Source organism: Photinus pyralis, unplaced genomic scaffold (assembly GCF_008802855.1).
Source record: "Photinus pyralis isolate 1611_PpyrPB1 unplaced genomic scaffold, Ppyr1.3 Ppyr1.4_LG8, whole genome shotgun sequence".
Taxonomy (NCBI): Eukaryota; Metazoa; Arthropoda; class Insecta; order Coleoptera; family Lampyridae; genus Photinus; species Photinus pyralis.
This window is the reverse complement of record NW_022170819.1, coordinates 6,353,861-6,356,058: the sequence shown is the minus strand read 5'-3', so window position 1 is coordinate 6,356,058 and position 2,198 is coordinate 6,353,861. Positions and strand designations below refer to the sequence as shown.

The 2,198-nt window shown below is 41.9% G+C and overlaps 1 protein-coding gene across 1 annotated transcript; it reads right to left on the bottom strand.

Moving 5' to 3' along the window:
• Window positions 1-259: 259 nt before the first annotated feature.
• On the bottom strand, window positions 260-1,872 carry LOC116179252 (ketimine reductase mu-crystallin-like). The gene is made up of 5 exons (XM_031498995.1): window positions 1,552-1,872; window positions 1,325-1,501; window positions 1,079-1,277; window positions 825-1,031; window positions 260-768 (listed from the first exon to the last, which is right to left on the bottom strand). Exons 1-5 carry the CDS (start codon window positions 1,870-1,872, stop codon window positions 704-706), a joined length of 969 nt encoding a protein of 322 aa, XP_031354855.1. The 3' UTR covers window positions 260-703.
• Window positions 1,873-2,198: the final 326 nt, after the last annotated feature.

The following is a 2,198-nucleotide window of genomic DNA, read 5'->3' as shown; positions in this document are numbered from 1 at the left end:
GCCCCTATCTTTAAAAAAAAACAGTTGAAATACACTACAGTCTCAACCAAAATAGGATACGGGGTAGACCCAAAAGCACGAATAATGAACTATTTTTTCTTTATTTTAGTTAGTGCAACGGCCGAAGGTGTTGTTAAAATAAAATAATTCTTTAATAACCTATGGCGACTGTGATAAAATTCTTTTTTGAAAGCAATGCAAAATCTCACCCTAAGAAGGAAAGGTTAAATGCGTCTGTTAGCAAGGAGAAACATAAAAACACATTTGCACACAATTTTATTGCCAGTCTTTGTTTAATATCATTGTTTACAACTTCATATCTGTTTCTGAGGTTAGTTCTCTATCATGACGTCAGAGCGTAATTAAAAACAGGCTAATTTTTCATTAAAGACATGATACACATTTTAATGCTAAATTAGTATATGGAGTTCTTCTCTTTTTTTATTGGCAACGATAGTTATGCCAGGGGTGCATTATTAACAAGAAAAATACTGAACTATACAAAGTGTAGGGAAAGAATTAGGCTGTTTGCACCGCCAAAGTCCATGACAACCATTTTTGCAACAATTGTTGCTATGTATCAGAAGCCTTTTACAAGCCATTTGCGAGAAAACTGAAATAAAAATCTACGTTTACATCAATTCGGGGTTGACAATCTGGCATGATGGTAAAGAATTATACTCTCAGAAGCTGATTGATCTAGTCACTTTTTTCCCTTGTGCAAGTCATATATCAGCCTTGCAATTGCACAGTATTCCATAGGCATGCCTGTAACAATGGAGCAATTTGAAACCGCTCAAACGCGCACATGACAAAGCACTCACCTAAGCTCTGGAAGATGGATGTATCGTCAACTGAGGGAGCTGGTATTTTACCCGTAATCACGTCACCAACTTGGCCCTCAAATTTCCCGCCCAGTGCGGAAATGTGCTTCAACTCTGCTTCGGCACCCTCCTTGTAGTCGCAATAAATTTTACTCGCCTTGTACGTGTCCGCATCTAACTCGGTAGCGAATGGGCTAACGCCAATTGCTGCAAAAACCAAATGAGCCAGCATCTCAAAGGAGATATCAATTTACCGTTGATGTGGGCGCCCTTTTTAACCCAAGGATACTTGACCAAAGTTTGAACGGCATCAGTTGCCGTAATAATCACGTCGGCATTTCGCACGCACTCCTCAACGGTTGGGCTCGCTGTAAACACGGTCTTGTTGAACTTTTTGTTTAGCTCTCCGGCGACATTTTCGGCTTTTGATGCTGTTCGGTTCCATATGCGAACCTAGGATGTGCAATTTAGCTTCTGTCATCCCAAAAGAATGTGGTTACCTCGGCAAAGTTGAAGTACTTTTGGAAGGCAATGGCGTGTATCCGTCCCTGATGACCTGCTCCAATCACGGCCAAAATCCTGTTGGGTTTGCCACAGTCTGGTCCGTGCAGGTGCTTGGTCGCAGTAACCGAAGCGGCGGCGGTCACCCACTCCATCGCTTCGTTACAGGCAATCACCTAATAATCCGAACGATTATTTTACTAAGCGCTAGCTGGGGCAAATTTACAGCTTTGGTAACTCCAGTTTCTTCATCCATGTACGCCATATCCGCGTGGATTATCGGCAATGGAGGCTGACGCTTAGGATTACCGCCGTACTTGGTAAAAACCATGCTAACTAACGCCCCGTACTTTGGATCCTTCAAGTAACCGGGCATTACGAAGAGCAAGTTCGGCTGATTGCCGACCGGGACCACCTTGCGAGTGGTTTGAAAGGCGTCGCCAGTGGAAACGCTCGCCATGGCGCGTTCGACCACCTCGAACGCCTTTGGCCATGTCAGTAACTGCTTAACGCGCTCGTCTGATATGTACTCGTATGGGAACGGCATTTTGGTAAAACTTAAGAGTACAGATTGACGAATTCGTTTTTATACGTGACTTGTCTAACCACTTCCTTTGTCTGTGGTTTGGTCAACATGGTTGGAACCTTCATTTGGATACAAATATTTTTGTTTGTACAATCCACTGCGAACAAAGTGAGGCTAGGTCAGAAACCTGCATGGGTCACAGTCATGATCATTTTTTTGCATGAATACAGATGCTAATAGAGATAATAGGCATAATATATGTAGCTCAACTGATAAGGAGGGCAAAGTTTGTTATTAATTTTATACCGAAATTTTAGAATTTTAATTTAATAATAAGTTCACAATTT